This window comes from Charadrius vociferus, unplaced genomic scaffold (genome assembly GCF_000708025.1).
Source record: "Charadrius vociferus isolate BGI_N301 unplaced genomic scaffold, ASM70802v2 scaffold727, whole genome shotgun sequence".
In the NCBI taxonomy this organism is placed as follows: domain Eukaryota; kingdom Metazoa; phylum Chordata; class Aves; order Charadriiformes; family Charadriidae; genus Charadrius; species Charadrius vociferus.
The window spans coordinates 14813-29812 of NW_009649472.1; the positions used below are offsets into that span (position 1 = coordinate 14813).

General features: G+C 48.0%; 2 protein-coding genes across 2 annotated transcripts in view; one reads left to right on the plus strand and one right to left on the minus strand.

Annotated features, from left to right (window-relative positions):
- Positions 1–30: 30 nt before the first annotated feature.
- Positions 31–10085, plus strand: YBX1 (Y box binding protein 1). The gene is given in 11 exon segments (XM_009889823.1): positions 31–56; positions 58–89; positions 4155–4188; positions 6430–6519; positions 6741–6833; positions 6835–6871; positions 6874–7043; positions 7450–7532; positions 7658–7859; positions 7861–7905; positions 9706–10085. Coding segments are annotated over 11 exon segments (855 nt in total). The 5' UTR covers positions 31–50; the 3' UTR covers positions 9769–10085.
- Positions 10086–12356: 2271 nt separating this feature from the next.
- The window catches only part of LOC104290703 (claudin-16-like), a 2770-nt gene continuing 126 nt past the window's right edge, over positions 12357–15000 (minus strand). The window contains exons 2-5 of the mRNA XM_009889842.1: positions 14554–14656; positions 13362–13526; positions 13023–13214; positions 12357–12448 (exon numbers count right to left, since the gene is read on the minus strand). Of these exons, the coding sequence (XP_009888144.1) occupies positions 12357–12448; positions 13023–13214; positions 13362–13526; positions 14554–14656 (552 nt within the window). The remainder of the gene's footprint in view (positions 12449–13022; positions 13215–13361; positions 13527–14553; positions 14657–15000) is intronic.

The window sequence follows — 15000 nt, forward strand, 5'->3', positions numbered from 1 at the left end:
CCCCCCCCTCCACCCCTCCCTTCAGCAACGAAGGTTTTGGGAACAGTGAAATGGTTCAACGTGAGGAACGGTTACGGCTTCATCAACAGGTGAGGGGGCAGCGGGGGCGGGGGGCGCCGCGCAGCGGCCTCACAGGGGTTAGGGCCGAGTTCGAGTGTGCTGCGTGGCCACGCGTGCTGGTGGGAGGGAAGGGGGGGGGGCGGGTAGGAGTGCTGCTGCTTTCGTCACCTCTGTCACCCTGCTTGGTGAGCATGGTGGGATTCGTCCTACCTCCACCCCGGGATCTCTTACCCCGACGGATTATATGGAGTTGGGTTTTAGTACTTGAAGCTTCCAGTTCTAGGACCACCAACATCAGAAGGAGAAATGGACCTGTTGGAGTAGGGCTAGAGGAGGCTATAGACATGCTGCGAGGGCTGGAGCCCCTCTGCTGGGAGGACAGGCTGAGAGAGTTGGGGGTGTTCAGCCTGGAGAAGAGAAAGGCTCCAGGGAGACCTCAGAGCCCCTTCCAGTCCCTTTATGAAGGGGCTCCAGGAAAGCTGGGGAGGGACTCTTGATCAGGGAGGGGAGCGATAGGATGAGGGGGAATGGTTTTAAACTGAAAGAGGGGCGTTTTAGATGAGATATGAGGAAGAAATTCTTGACTGTGCGGGTGGTGAGACACTGGCCCAGGTTGCCCAGAGAAGCTGTGGCTGCCCCATCCCTGGAGGTGATGAAGGCCAGGTTGGACGGGGCTTGGAGCAACCTGGACTGGTGGGAGGTGTTGGAGCGAGGTGGTCTTTTAAGGTCTGTTCAAGCCCAAAGCATTCTGTGAATCTTGGCCTTGCTCTCAGTGAATTTATTTTCATGGGGATGCTTCTTACATTGAGATTATTTTTTTTCTTTAATGACTGTTTATGTTTTTGGCTTTTTTTTTTCCCCTCTGCTGGTTGTTAGCTCACACAAAATATTTGTTTAAGGTCCTGCATGAAGTTCAGTTGTATTAATGCAAGCAAAAATGTCTTTGAGTGCTTGGTAGTTAAAAGTGTGCTCTCTTGAGGAAACCCTGAATGTATGGGGAAATGAGCAAAATTCAGATTTCTTATATGTCATAAGACTGGAGTCTATGAAGGGGTCTCAAGAAACAAGTGCCTAGAAGTTTCTTTTTATGGCAATATTTAATTTAAAGAAAAATTTGAAGACTTAGAGTTGTGTAAATACTTCAAATAGGCCTATCAGTGAAGGAGTACTGGAATAGCTCTCCAAACCAGTTTTGGAAAAATGGGAACTGCTGGTACCAGTCAGTTTGGGGGGGCCTTCCCGTGCATTATTTTGCAGAGGCCATATTCCTAAGAACTGTTCCCCTTAAACACCTTGTATCTCAGACCCACAGTTTCAGAATTTGGCAGGAGACTTGGGAACCCCTCTTCAGGGAAGCAAGTGTAGATAGTGGTGCTTTTATTAGTTCTTTTATTTACGTTTGTTTTAAATATTTCTTTCTTTTAACTGTCTGTTACCTTATGACCCAGTCTTAAAGTGTCTGCCAAGCTCCTTAATTGGTTTTGTGTCTGCAAGTATAAAAACTTGACTCTAAGTCTGCCCAGTTTGCATTTTTCGCGTGGGTTTTAATGTTAAATGTCGTATAGTCATCGGTGCTGTAAGCTTTAGCGTCTTTGGCTTTTGTAAAGGCGTATAAAGTCATAGGCCACAAACTCTACCTCTAGGGAAGGCTTTTTTCCTGTTTCCCTTAGTAGTGGAAATGCTCAGTGATGTGAGTCAAGCAAGGAAGCAACAGCAGCTAGTTAAGACATCCGAATGGCTTCCCCAGTCATTAATTTGGCAGCTGTTTAATCCCTGAGGTTGCCATTTTTAATGAGAAACCCAGCGTGATCTCGTGTTATCAAGAGATTAGAGCCGCAGCCTGAGAACCGGACTGGAGGACATTTCCTCAACTCTGGAATCTCACTGGCTTGCTGCAAGGGAAACTTTGCGGGAGCTGCTGCCCTTGCTTGTCTTTGCTTCAGCCGGGTCTGCTTGCAGCTAAAATTAGCTTTGGAACTAAAATTTAGCTTTGATGTAGGTGCATGTTACCTTCAAGTATTTCCTGTGTTCATTTAATGTTAAAAGTGCATTTCTGTTCTGAAATATTAGTTTGAATTCTGAGGATCTGTCAATTGTTTCTCACAGTTGTCAAAATAACAAATGGATGTGCAGGGCACGGGCTTGGTCCTCTTACCATAACTGGAGCTGCACATCGATATCTGGCTTTGTATTTAGTGCTCTGCCGGACTTAACAGGGGCCTTTTCTTAATCTGCTTGCTTGTCTGATGCCTTTTTTTATTTTAGGTGCTAAAGGGGTTGAGGGGAGAATCGTTTAGTGGAAAGATAAGCTAAAGGGCTTGTTAGGCCCTCAGAATGGGGGTTTCTCTTGTACCATTTCAAGTTTCCTTTGAGAAAGTGATAGCTATGACTACTACACTGTCCAAGCGCAGTAGATGTGCTTGCTGGAAAACACCATCAGGAATCACAGAGCAGGCACTGGACTTCAAAATTAACCAGTAGATTTTTTTTTTTAACTAACTGTGTATACACCTTGAGTTATATCTGTGTAACTGAACCATTCATTGATCTAAAACTCCAGTGTCCTCTTAAATTGCGTTTTCAAAAGGACTTTAAAAACAGGCAGCTGGTACAGTTGTCCAGAATGAAACTTGGGCAAGAGCATAGAGTGTGTGCAATGAGCACTTCCTACCACCATTTTTCAGTTGAGAGTGAAGGAAAGTGCTAAGCTTTTTTTTTAAAAAAAAAAAAAAAATTTTTTTTAACTGAAAACCTGTCACTGGGCTCTCCTGAAGGTTTTCAGCTTTTGGAGCATCTGGTAAGAGATCTTACATTGGGAAGATGAAAGTATTTAGGCCCAGGCTTTGCAAGGGCTTCTGGATGCTGCGTGCTGGGGCCTTGGAGATGAGCTGCCTCATGGTGATCAGACTGGCTCTGCTCTATTGCCGTTTGACTACCTTTTTCCAGTAACCTTTGGGGCTTGTAGGCATCATTTCCATGAGGAAACAAGGTGACTTATTTTTACTGGTGTTGTCTGACACAATAGCCATAGCTTGGATCAAGTTTTTTAAAAAGTCTTACTTTTCATCCTTGTGTTTTAAAGCCAGTGGTGAGGAACACCTGGCTTTATCTTAAAAAAAAAAAAATTATCTGGATTCTGTCTCCCATACCTGTAAGCTGTATGATTTTGAGCACATTTTAACACAAGCTTACTTTGCAATGTCTTTAACCAGTCATTCTAGGAAATAAAAGCCGCTTTGCTATTGATTCAAACTGTTCCACAGACTAATGAAACTAATACCACAGCAAGGTTCAGTTGGTACGATACGAGCTTGAAGGCATGGCTGCAAGTTTGTTATGAGTGGTGGAAACGGCATGTACAGCGCTCAAACCAGTGTGGAGACTGTTTCGGCTGTGCTTCCTAATTGCAGAACAGAAACTTTTCTGACTTGGTACCATGTTGTGGTTGTCCAGCTTCTGTGTGGAAACTATCGTGATCACGCTGAAGGGTGCTTTTGGAGCCTTGAGCTGTGTTCTGTTTCTTGCGAGGGGAGAAACCCAAGCTCTTCCTTCTCTGTGCTCACAAATGCAGCTTGACTAAGCCTACTGCCTTCGGTAGCCAGCTGGTGTTGTTACTCCTTAAATGAGAGAAGCGTGGAGGCTGTGAGGATGTAACTCTGGAGAGATCACGCAAGGCTTGAGTGGTGATATCGTAGCTTGATTCAAAGATTGTGATAGCTGATCTCCCACACAGAGCACTGCCAGAAATGATTGACTTGTCACTGTCAGGTGTTCTTCAAACATCTCCGTCAGCAGGATGTGAAGGATGTGGGGTGTGCAGGAGGGAGGAAGAATGCTTTCATATGTGACTTATGGGACTTCAGTGTGTGCTCTGAACCTTGCACAAGCCACCTGACAGTTTCTTGACTTCAAGCAGTAAGCTAGTAGGGGACTAGTTGAGAGCAGTCTGAGGAGCAAGGTTGATGCTAGAAGACAGCTAGTTCTCTTGACAGTTCCCTGTTGTCCCTACCCCAAACAAATTATTTTGAATTTGTAAACTGGGCTAATTTAGTATGTGTTTCATACATGAATTTAAATTTCGTGTTGTCTCGCAGGAATGACACCAAGGAAGATGTGTTTGTCCATCAGGTAAGGATTCCTTGAAACTGGAACCTCTCTGAAACTTGCTGTGCATGACCTATGTAAGTAGGATTGGAGCTATGAAAGAACCTCATGTTTTCCAAGAATACAAACAACTTTCTCACTGCTGGATTGCAGGTAGAGCCTGTGTATCCACATCCATCCCTCCTGAGCACATGAGATACGTGGGGCTGAGCAGGCGGGTACCGTACGGTGATGAAAATTGCACTGTCTGCAAATACGCTCTGTTGACTTGGGGTTAACTGTTTGAAGCCCGGTGGAGTTGCCTTGTGGATTCATATGGTAGTTAGAAACCATATGGAAATAAGGCTAAATGAAAAGCTTGCAGCAGGGAGAGAAATTGTAATAGGCTGTAATAGGGATGAAGTGCCTGTGAAGAATTTTTTTCCAGGCAAAACTTTCATTGAATTTATGGCTCTAGGCTTTCAGTGGAAACCTGAAAACATTTTAATAGGTACTTTTTCAATTAAACAGAGATGTACACTTAAATATAATTTCTGGGGAGCATGTAAACTTCTGGAAACTAGACCAGCGTGAGACTGCACACCACACCTGTGGTTTATTTCATAGAGCAGGTTGGCCTTAGTTTAGTCCTTGGTGTCGAACTTGTGTGTGTCTCTGTGATCAGCTCAGTGGTTTTTTTGCCCTGCCTGTTTTAGGATCTCTTGTGTAGCAGCCTACAAAGAGTTCTTAGTGGAGCATGGTTTACTTCTGACATTTAGGAGTCCATGGATTGTTCATTTGTTTTGAGTTAGGGATATACTGCTGATGTTGTAAACAAAAGGAGGAAAGAGTAACCCCTGGAAAGAGTTTTGACTTAAGATGATGAGAGTTGGCAAATCAAACTCGCTTGTGCTATGTCTGAACTACCTGCTATTAAATGTAGAGGCATTTATTTATAACAGATTATTCTGTAATGGGCAGTGGAGAAAGGCCAAGCGACTCCACTGTGTCTCTGTGTACTGAGGCAGGAATATATACCCTGAAGGAAATCTTTCAGACTTTATTACTCGATTTGCAAGTAGGGTAACCTGTGAGTGACCTTGACTTAATGTTGGATTTCAGGACTTGTCATGTAACTACTGTCTGTGTTTCTGAAAGCACAGTTTGACAGTGATTTGTTTTAATGTAATAATTTTCATGATTAAACAGTTTTAGGGGTCAATCTGAAAGAAACCAGCTTGTTTTATGAGTTAGAGCTGTGTGTGCTTTTTCCCATCCCCATTATCAAGCTTGGCTCTCATGAAGAGCTGTTGGACTCAGCTACTGTTGTAATCAGGCTTCCTGTCTCCCTAAAGTCACTGCTTTATAGGCTGAGACTTGTGGGCATGTTCTTCCATAGATTTAGTTCCATTTAGGGGGGGGAAAAAAAAAAACTAGTCAAATTCTGTTGTTGTATTTTTTGTGAATTTGTTACGCTTGTGTTGCTATTCAGTTAAAGTGTTTGATAAGCAGAATGTGGCTGAGAACGGTGTGTATCGAGTAGTGTTTGACTCAACGGTCAAAAATTTCATCCACTGCTGAATAGCACAGAAAATTTGGTGTGTTCTAATAACATAATTTAAGGTGCAGATACCAATACAAAGGCTTGTCTGGTGCAGACACCTAGGAAGGGCTACTGCTTGGTGTATAATGCACAGCTGGAGTAGGTTTGTGATTAATTGGTAAATGCTGTGGCAGAAGTGGTGGTATTGGAAGCCTCAGAGAAGGAAATATCTTCATTTCTGGCCATCGACTTGTTTGCATAGCGTGGGACTTGCGGGCTACTGCTTGCTGCAGTGGCGTGGGGAATGGTACAGGGCTGGAAATCTGAGTGTGTGATTGGAAAGGCTTATATATTGGTGTATATACTTCAGAGGAATGTATAAATACTGTGGAGGTGTTTAACACTAAACTCTGGTTAGGAATAGTATGGCTAGTGTGTATTGGGGGTGGTGGTGTTTGTTTTCAAACTGCTTTTTCAGCTAGCAGGCAGCATGTTGACAGATGTTTCCAGCCAACGGTAAAGCCGTTGCACATTTCAAATAGGCCAGGAGTATAGTAATACAGGGAAATCTTATGGCTTCCTGAATTTTCAGGGTTTTAATTGCTCTTTCAAGAATACAGGTCTTCCTCCTAAGATATTAATTACTCAAATTCCTTTATCTTTTTTTTTAATGTCTTCAGATATGCTAAGTAGTATTCTCATGCTGTGCTTGTAAATGTAATTCTGCAATGTTTTGTTGTTAGACTGCCATAAAGAAGAATAACCCCAGGAAGTACCTCCGCAGCGTAGGAGATGGAGAGACCGTGGAGTTTGATGTGGTTGAAGGAGAAAAGGTAAACACATCTCTCGGGTGTTAGAGCATGCACGAAAAACTTGGTCTGCAGGCTTTGGTGTGGTGCCTGTGGTTTGAGTCGATGCCTGATGACATCCAAGGAGATGAATGGTTTTTCATTGCTTTACAATGTGGATGTAAATTGTTGCTCAGTACTTAGTCATGTTATGCTGTAACTGATTTGATGCTGACTGTTTACCTAATGCTATCCCTGCTTTTTAGGGTGCGGAGGCAGCTAATGTTACTGGTCCTGGTGGCGTTCCAGTGCAAGGCAGTAAATACGCAGCAGACCGTAACCATTACAGACGATATCCACGTCGTAGGGGTCCTCCACGCAACTACCAGCAAAACTACCAGAATAGTGAGAGTGGGGAAAAGAACGAAGGAGCAGAGAACATACCAGAAGGTCAAGCCCAGCAACGCCGTCCGTATCGCAGGCGGCGGTACCCACCTTACTATATGCGTAGGCCCTACGGGCGTCGACCACAATATTCCAACCCTCCCGTGCAGGGAGAGATAGTGGAGGTAATGTTTGCTTAAAGTGTGATGCTAAACTGGCTTGGTTGCTTTGGAGCAGGGTGATGGGACACAGCTTTTTGCCACTTTTTGTAGATACTCCCGATGTTTTTGGTGAGGTTTAGCAGTAAGATGAAACATAGGAGCAGATGTCGATAAGCTGAAGGTCTTATGTTACTGCTTTTAAAAACCAGAGTGTGTTTGAATTTGTGTTGGCTTCCTACATGACTAACTGGAAGAAGCACAAATTCTAATAGCACATATTCTTGTGCTCTAGGAGCACTGTCCACCTTGTTGTACGTCTCAGAGTTAACCTGACAGCCCCCTTATACCCGTCTTCCTCGCGGCTTGGCTGGTTGGGCGTTGATAGGCTTCTGCATGTGGCTGAGGTGGTTTGTTGCCTAATGTCTTCCAGGGTGCTGACAGCCAGGGTGCAGGAGATCAAGGCAGACCAGTCAGGCAGAACATGTATCGAGGTTATAGACCACGATTTCGCAGGTATGCTGCAGATCAACTTTTTTTTTTTTAACCTTGCCTTTTAGCAACAGAGACAGAACATGGCGATGGTCAGATGCTGCATTGTTAAAGCCTAGCTTGACTTTCAGGGGTCCTCCTCGTCAAAGACAGCCTAGAGAGGATGGGAACGAAGAAGATAAAGAGAACCAAGGGGATGAGACCCAAGGTCAGCAGCCACCTCAACGTCGGTACCGTCGTAACTTCAACTACCGACGCAGACGCCCAGAGAACCCTAAACCACAAGATGGCAAAGAGACGAAGACAGCCGAACCACCAGCTGAGAACACGTCCGCTCCCGAGGCCGAGCAGGGCGGGGCTGAGTAAATACCGGCTTACCATCTCTACCATCATCCGGGTGCGTGTCCGGGGGTTCTCCAGGATACTATTCAATGACTGACTTGTATTTTCTTTTTACATTTTCCTTTTATTTTTGCCTTAAAAAGATTTTGACTATTCTTGCTCATGCATGTTGTAACCAAACTGGCTGCACTTGTGAGCGTGTTCATTAATGTCTGCAGAACCAAACTGTGAGGCTTTGCTGTACAAATGGTGATGAATTGGGAGGACTTGGTTACCAGACCACAGTTTTTGTTGATGGAGTCACTGCCTAGAATACTGTAAATCTTAAAATCTTGGCCGTGCTCAGTAGTTCAGGTTTACGGCATCTTCTTCCACCCAGAAATAGTAATTCCACCAGTGCTGGTGTAGTGACTTGAATGTAGCTCAGAGAAACAGGTACTGGGACTTACTCAGCTCTGTGAGCGTCTGAGCTTTTATCGCTCGGTTCCTGGAGGGGAAGTGAATAAATAGTATTAAGACCTCTCAGCATTAATTTCTAGAAAGTTGGTGCAGAATTTCAGGAGTGAGTGTCTCAGCAGCAGCTCTTTATCTCAAAATGGTGCTGGAAAAGCTGGTAGAGACAGTCCTTTTCGTGGAGCACCCAGGGTGCCTGTGGTTGGAGCACTGAGGTGCGGGTACGGTTTGGGAGGGTTGTATAAAGGTCGGTGTTAGAACATTGCTTTTGGTGCTTGGTAGGCTGGCTGGGATTTGGTGCTGTCTTCTGATGGACAGTTTTGCTAATTTGGGAATATTTTCATTGCTAGGACTCTCTTTACTTGTTCTGCTTTTTTCTGGCACCTTCCTTGTCTGTTCTTCCCCTCTCTCTGCATTTCCCCTCTTGCCAGCATTCCTATCCCATTCCTCTTGTGTCTCACTCATTGCTCCTTGTCTGGAGGGCACGCAAACAGAAAGATGCGTTTAGGCTCTGGTGGGAGTGGTAACGGGATAGTCACAGGAATGGGATGAACGGGGAATGTGAGAGCTGGGCACAGAGTTGCGTGGTGTCGGCAGCAGCCGCAGACCTCTCTGAGCTCCAAGAGTTTAGGGACTCGTTCCCCAAGGGCCGGGACGCTGTTGGATTTGTCCTGCGGGTGGATTACTTGATTCCTCTTCAAGCCTTGCTGCAGTGTTTTCTGTGCATTTGAAGCAAACCTTTGTTTTGTGCTGGTGTTCATCTTAACAGTTAACACAAGCTGGATGACTTCTTAATACTGTGGGCTTCAGAGAAACACAGGATGACACTTGGTTGCTTTTTCTGTCTAATGGTAGTACAGGAGAATATAAATTGTGGTTTATGTGGTCCAGACAGTGGCTTACTGAAGCCATGCTGCCTCTGTTGGGTGCAGGTAGAGATCTGCTCTTCAGCCATCTCCTAAAGATCTTCGCGTGTCCCTGTGCCTTCCCAGGGCTCGGCTCGGGGTTTGCCAGCTGCGTTTCTGGACCTGGACCCGCAGTGCTGAGCTGCGTGTGCTGGCGGAGCCTGGCACAAATCTGGCTGAGACAGAGGCCAATGTGGAGAGAGGTGTAGACAGGGATGGGATCCCTTTGTCTTTAAATTTCTTGTCTTCTCTTTCTGGAGTCCTTTGCCTTCATTTTAAGTGGAAGATGGTGGGTTTGGTCCCTGAAGGAGGGCTGATGGCGGGAGCGCAGTGGGGTGATGGGAGAGCTGTGGTTGCTCAGGGTTTTTTGGGGGAGATGATTGGCTCAGTGGGGTGGGAACTGGTGAATTGCCGCTGGGTCCATGCAGACCAAACATCTGCGTAACCCTCTGACTCCTGCCTGATCCTGATCATCCTTTGTCTTTTCTCTTTTTCAGTTTAGTCATCAAAGAAAAGACTTAAGAAATGAAGAAGAAAAGAAAATGAAATTCCAGCAATAAGAAATGAACAAAAGAATTGGAACTGAAGACCTTAAGTGCTTGCTTTTTGCTGTTGACCAGATTACTAGAACTATCTGCATTATCTATGCAGCATGGGGTTTTTATTATTTTTACTTAAAGAAGTCTCCTTTTGGAAACGACAAACACGTTTTTTAAAAGCCTGTTTTTTCTCAATATACCTTTAAAGGTTTTTAAATTGTTTCCTATCTGGTCAAGTTGAGATTTTTAAGAACCTCATTTTTAATTTGTATGAAATATACACCTGATTTTTTCAAGTCAAACTGCAAGCATCTGTTAATAAAGGTCTTAAAGAATTACCTTGTGTGCTTGGTAGTTTTAAATCACTTTTGGATGAAAGTTCAGTGTTCCTAAAAGGTTTGCGGGGCGGGGGGGGGAGGAAGAATGACTGTAAAACTTCTTCAGGCTGTTGGGGTAAAAAAGCAAACAAAGTAAAAAAAATTACCAAGTAATTGAGCCCCACTGCATCTGAGGGGAAAGGCTGTTGCAGGGGGAGGAGCTTGGTGTCAGTCTGGTGCGCTCTTGACTTCTCACAGGTGTGATGTCTCCACAGCTGTGTCACTGTGAGTCATTGGTCCATGGGAAGGGGAATTGGGGGAATACCAGGGGAAAGCTCAGGTTCCCAGCTGGGTTTGGAGTCTGGGTGTGTGCGTGGGCTGGGCTTGGCTGTCAGCTCGCTTCCATGTGGGCTGCTTTGCCTCTGGAGAGGGTTGGAGAAGCCGGACTGCTGCCTGGGAGCCTGTCGGGTGGTGACAGGCTCCTGGTGTCCCTGTGGTGATGTGCCGTGCAGCCTGCTGTCACACGGGGGGTGAAGGAGCTGCACCTGGTAGCAGAGCCGGTGGTGAGGCTGGGTCAGTGCTGGGGTGGGTCCACCAACCACCCAGATGTTTCTTCTGCTGGGCACTGCCTCACCCAGCCCTGCAGCTCTGTGTGCTGTGCTCTAATAACACTTGTTATAAATTACTGCTAATGAGCGTGACTGCCATGGAGGAGTACCCACAGCCTGGGGGGTGGTATGGTTGTGTGATGAGAGGTCTCTATGCACTAATGAGCTCTACACCTGTATCATGCAAATACGTCCTGGGTTTAATTGTTTTCCTTCGTGCTCAAGTGTCAGCTGTTAAATGCACGGGGCTGTTAGCTTTTGCTCACTAAATACTTCCCAACATGCTTTGGACTGTGTCTGTTGGAGGGCAGGCACCCTGCTGTCTAACAGTGCATGGTCAGTCATGCTCTCTGTTTCTGTTACACAGCTTTACTGATGGGATTTCTTCCCTTTTTTAAAAAAAAAAAAGTAATTTAATAAATTGTTCTATGCTAATATTGATGGAGTGGTGCCTGTGCACCCAAAGCTGCAATAAAGCACTGGGTTTGCTGCTGTTCAGCTTCGTGCGGGATCAGAAATGACGTCGCTGGCTTGGCAGGGCCCTGGTGCTGCGCTGGGTTGGGGTGGGTGTTGTGCTGTGAGTCTCCTCTGCGCCTTCCTGGGGCAGGGACAGGCTGTATCCCTGCGACAGCGTCTGCACATCCCAGGGCCTTGCTCTGCTGCCTTTTGGGGTCACCGGGCCACTATCAGGGAGCTCTGCCCAGTGTCCCTGTGCTGTCATGGTGTCTGTGCCAACCTTTGGGTGGGAAGTAAGGGAATAAGGACAAAACCAGTACATTCAGTGTTTGGAGGGGGAGCTGGTGGTGGTTTAGAGGTCTGGTTTGTGTTCTTAATGGTTTGCATGTGAAGAAGGATAATAATTCACTTGGAAAACAAAATTGTGGACTTAAAAACCCGACTTGCCTCATCCCTGGAGGTGTTCAAGGCCAGGTTGGATGAGGCTTTGAGCGACCTGGTCTAGAGAACCTGCTCTGGCAGGGGGTTGGACTAGATGATTTCCAGAGGTCCCTTCCAACCCTGACCGTTCTGTGGTTCTGTAGTGGGAGGTGTCCCTGCCTGTGGCAGGGGTTGGGACTGGATGGGCTTTTAAGGTCCCTTCCAACCCAAACCATTCTGTGGTTCTATGAGCTTTGCAGGTGACACACCTCCATTAGGCTTCAGACTGACTCACCTCCTGGTGCCTGACATGTAGGGCTACAGCGCTCCTCCACGGATAAGCCCAGGATAGCAATAAGTGCTCCAGGCAGCTTTACCCAGTTTTCTAACACAAACCCCGTGCTGCCACATCTCTGCGGGCAGGGACGGTGTCCGGCAGGCGGGTGCCAGAGTGACCAGGGCCACCAGCCACATGGAGTCAGTGTTGCTCTGCGCGGAAAAGGCTTTCCACTAAATTCCTCCAAAGCAGCGCATGTCGGAGCAGCTCCTCTGCCCTCGGCGTCCCAACAGCTTCCCCAGGGTGCGTGGGGACACCTTTTCTTAAAGCAATGCTTTTCTAGGGTTTATTTTCATGAAACCTGGCTGGAAGTGGGGGTTTCGCAGAACGTCCATCGTGTGGACCCTGTGATCAGAGCCTTAAAGTAATGGCAAAGGTGCCCCAGTATAGGCAATGGTGCTTTAATGGGGTCAGGCTGGGGGAGGGAAGAGCATCCCACAGCGGGCCGGGTGTGGGAGGCGCTGCTGCCCATCACACGCGGGAGTCCATGGCGTACATCTTGCTGGTGGCCGTTCGGCCCCGGGGCTGGGGAAGCCTCTGGGGTTGCCAGTGGCTCCTGGTGTCTGCCAGGAAAGAGTTGGGGTTGTGTTATGGCCGGCAATAGCAGAGGGGGTCTCGGGGGGGGAGCATGTGTGTGACACAGCGTGGGGACACAGCAGGAGAAATGAACCTGGACAGCCAGTGCTGTGGGGTTGACTTCCACCCCATGGGACCAGGCATAAGGGTTGGAGATGGTGGCTGGCAAGGCATCACCTGCCCTCGTGGTGGGACATTTCCACCAGCACATCCTTGTGGCCACTGGCTCAGGCTTTGGCTGGGCACAGCAATACAGCTCCAGCTGGGTAGATGTCAACACACCTTCACCAGGACCCCCAGGTCCCACAGATGTGGATGGAGTGCTTTTGCACCCCCTCCATGCCCTCACAGGGCTTAAGGGGTCCTCAGGCGGTGCAGTCCTGCCTGGGATGACCCAGCCTCCCCTGCCAAGGTGCACAGCCCAGACATGGGGTTCCCCTTGATCTGGCTGGAGCCTGCGAGAAATGCCTGCACCCCCTGAGCTGCTCCTTCACCCCACGTATGTCCCTGCAGGGCAAAAAGCTACTGGGGGTGGGATGGGGTGGGACAGGACAAACTGACCTGTGCAGGCATAGAGGCAGCAGGTCAGCAGGATGGAGGCCACGAAGCTGCCTGTTGAGCCGGCCATCCCCAGCCAGCATGACCACCCGAAGTCGTAGTGGACTCCCAGGAATATATTGTGAGACACCAGCATGGCCCTCTCCACGTAGACGTCCACCGCATACCAGACAGAGCCCACAAGCCCCAGGATGCCTAGGAAGAAAGGGGCTGGTTAAGAAGGAACCGTATAACTCCCCCCATGCTCCCAAAGACCCCTCTGAGAGGGTGCCCCTGGCTCCCGGCACCCCCCTGGCTCCCTGTGGGACATGAGGTCCATCTGCCCCCGAGGAAGACACACACTCCCAAGGCCAAGGATGACACCAGCCCCATAGCACATCTTCAGTTTGACACGAGGCTCTTCCTTGAGGAACTTGATGCAGTCAAGTCCAAGCAGCAACGTAGCCAAAGCCAGGCCAGCCAGGAGGTCCGCTGTGATCAGCAGGGTCCGTGTCACCACGATCTTCACTGGGCAGGGAAGGTGAAAAAGAACAGAAAGGGGACTGAGGAATGGTGAGAGGAACTGGTCTCCCCGCTCCAGATTGCTGCCTGTGTCCCTGCTGGAATCATCCAGCTCACCAACAGGCATGTCTGTAGAAGATGTCTTCATTAGGAGCTACCAACCACCGGCCTGCCATGTGCTGTAGGCAAGGTGCTCACCAGGCTCATCTGAAACCTTGCAACAGGACTCAACAAGCCCATTATTAGACCAGCTCAAGAAACTGCACAACTTAAGGTGCACCAATCAGCACCTGGGATGGCGTCACCTACTCAAGACCTTCTTGCACAGGCTTGGACAGAAGATGCTGCTGTCCAGACTGTCTGTTTTTTCCTCCAAGTTGTGTAGCTGGTGTTTTGAACAGCAAAATGTTGACGAACCGGTGAAAAACGTAAGAGCTGGCACGGTTCCCATCACCAGCTGTGTGCCATGGGACTGCTGCCTACAAAGCTTTTTCCCCAGAGCAGCACAACAGCCATGGTCCATGCTGACGTCTTGTTCCCTTCCCCACTGCCCGGACCTGTGTTGTCCCCTGCCATCACCCTAAACAAGGGTTCTCCTGTGCAAGGCCTGATGTGCCCTGTGCAGGCCAGGAGAAGTCGCCATACCATGATACAACTGTCTGTGAGCTGAGGACACAAGTCCTTGGCCAGTGGGAACGGTCCTCACCTCTGCACACAACATCAATGGGGTTGCAAATCCCACCACACGGTGGGGAGCAGGAGCTGCACCTGGGCTCTGGGTGCCAAAACACTTGTGTTGTGAGGTGGCACAGCTTCATGGCCCCTCTCCTGTGACCCACAACAGATCTGCCTGAACAACGGGTTGCTGTCCAGGCTGTGCTGATGTAGCAGGAGACCAAGAGAAGCCCCTGGGCCCACATGGCTGACTGATGAAGGTCAGCTCTTTGCAGCGAGGATCATCTTCTCAAAAAGGGAAGAGGGAAAACTCTTATCTGTAAACTTAAAAAAATGCCACCAGGCCATGCCAGCTTACCTGGATGGTCAGCCAAAATGGAGTCATACTGGTCACAGGTCCTGACCCCGTCCTGCATGTTGGTGACACACTCCCTCCAAAGCCCCCGGCATTTGTGACTTACCTGGAAGCAGGAGAAAGACACTCAAGCAAAAAGCACCAAAAAATACCAAAAAGCTCCCCAGGGATATCCCAGCCCAGCAATGCTGATCTTCAGGCTCTCACCACCACAGCTGGACATGTCCTGGTGACTCCCTACCCATACCCTGTTCTCTGTCTCCTCCTTCTGCTCCAGCATTTCCTTATCTCTCTAATCCTCCAACTCATGCAGAAAGCAGTGGGTTTGTCCCACTGTGTCCTCTTTCCAAGCCCACAGAGACATGGTGCAACCCCATGAGTGTCAAGGCACTCACCTTGCTCCCACCTGCTAACCTTGAACATGGTTCCTCTGCTAACCCTGAAGATGGT